A 1,538-nucleotide genomic window follows, 5' to 3' on the forward strand; every position below is an offset into this window, starting at 1 on the left:
GGGACACAGGCACCAGAGCAGCCACCACAGTCCTCCCACGGACCGTTGCACTACTGTGCACAGCCTGCAGGGGGCGGGATTAGCCCCGTTTCACAGAGGTGGCCACTGAGGCCCAGCGTGGGGCAGTGACTGGTCCAGGGTCACACAGCCACGTGAGGACTGAAGTGCGGGTCCAGCGGCTCCCCACCCACTCCACCAAAGGCCCCTCCTAACACCATCTGACCCCAGGTACCAGCGGGCTTTGCGGTCCCACACCCTGCTCCCTCTGTCTGGCGGGCATCTCACACATTGAAAACCCCCATAAACGAAGGAGTCAAGGTCTCCGCCCTTCCACCGAGGCCAGCCCGCACCCCAGGGCGGCCGGGGCCATACCTGGCAGGAGGCCCTCTGGGTGACCGTCCTGTCTACTCCGCCCGGGTCCTCGCCGGCCTCTGCCACCAGACAGCTATCCAGCAGGACACTGTGACCCGGCGGGAAAAGGGCTGGGGTCAGGCTGAGTGCCAGCTCTGTGCCGGGAGCGGGGGCACCAAGATGCCCTCGAATAGGTCCTTCCCTAGTAAGACTCCCACACGGGGAGGCGGCAGACGCACGTCCTGCTAACGGTCCCCCAGTCTGAGACATGTGCTGGGATAAGGGGCCGTGAAGGCCATGGCCACAGTTCGGCCCAGGAAGGAGGGCTTCCCAGAGGAGGTGGCCTGTGAGCTCAACCTCAAGGATGATGAATGAACCACAAGGAATAGGTGGGGAAGGGTGTCCAGGAGGGGGGAACAGCATGTGCAAAGGGAAGTGTGCAGGACGGCTTAGGAACTGTCCTCTGGGTGTGATGCAAGGGCACTGTCCAGTGTTCGCAACAGGTGCCCAGCATGTCCCTCTGAAGTCTCCCGGCTCCCTTGGTGCTGCAGGCAGGGCAGGGAGTCAGAAAAGGGAGGTCCAGAGAGGTGAACCGGCCTGGCCAAAACACACAGCAAATTGTCACACGCCACACAAACCCTCAAACACAGGCCCTGCGTGAGTTCCCACGCGTGAGCTCAGAGCTTCGTTGCAGTATAGAATCCCCTAAAAGTATTGTGGGAACTACGCCCTCCTTGGGCCTCAGAGCACACCGGCCCAGGAAATGCGCTTCCCACGGCCCCGTCAGGGGCTGCCCAGGGTCCTGGCCTTTCCAGAATCAGGCCGGGAAGTCAACGTGTGGCTGTGGGTAAGTCACCGGGACGCCCTTGGCTGCCTCTGTTTGCTCGTCTGTCACATGGGTAGGACCTGCTCAGCCTGCACAGCCTGACTTATCTGGGTGAGCTCAGAGGGCCCCTGAGAATCTCAGGGGAAAGTCAAAAAAGACTCCCCATGTCAGGGGTCATCCTCGATTCTCTAACGACCGGTCAGCAGCTTGGTCTGGGGTCCCAAGTGTGAGGGTCGAGCCAGCCTGACCTGGGACGGGCCAGCTCTGCACCTGCTGGCAGACACCCCTGTCTCGGAGCCTCGGGTCTCTCACCTGGGAGCTGGGATTAATAACAGACGCTGTAGTGCGGCGTCCGGCACCG

At 62.2% G+C, this 1,538-nt stretch overlaps 1 protein-coding gene across 1 annotated transcript in view; it reads right to left on the reverse strand.

Moving 5' to 3' along the window:
- Positions 1 to 1,538, reverse strand: part of CNGB1 (cyclic nucleotide gated channel beta 1) — a gene marked incomplete at its 5' end in the record, with an annotated part of 33,819 nt that overhangs the window by 28,932 nt on the left and 3,349 nt on the right. The window contains 1 exon segment of the mRNA XM_023746275.1: positions 373 to 460. Coding sequence (XP_023602043.1) covers positions 373 to 460 — 88 coding nt within the window.

This window comes from Myotis lucifugus, unplaced genomic scaffold (assembly GCF_000147115.1).
Source record: "Myotis lucifugus unplaced genomic scaffold, Myoluc2.0 scaffold_648, whole genome shotgun sequence".
Lineage (NCBI taxonomy): Eukaryota > Metazoa > Chordata > Mammalia > Chiroptera > Vespertilionidae > Myotis > Myotis lucifugus.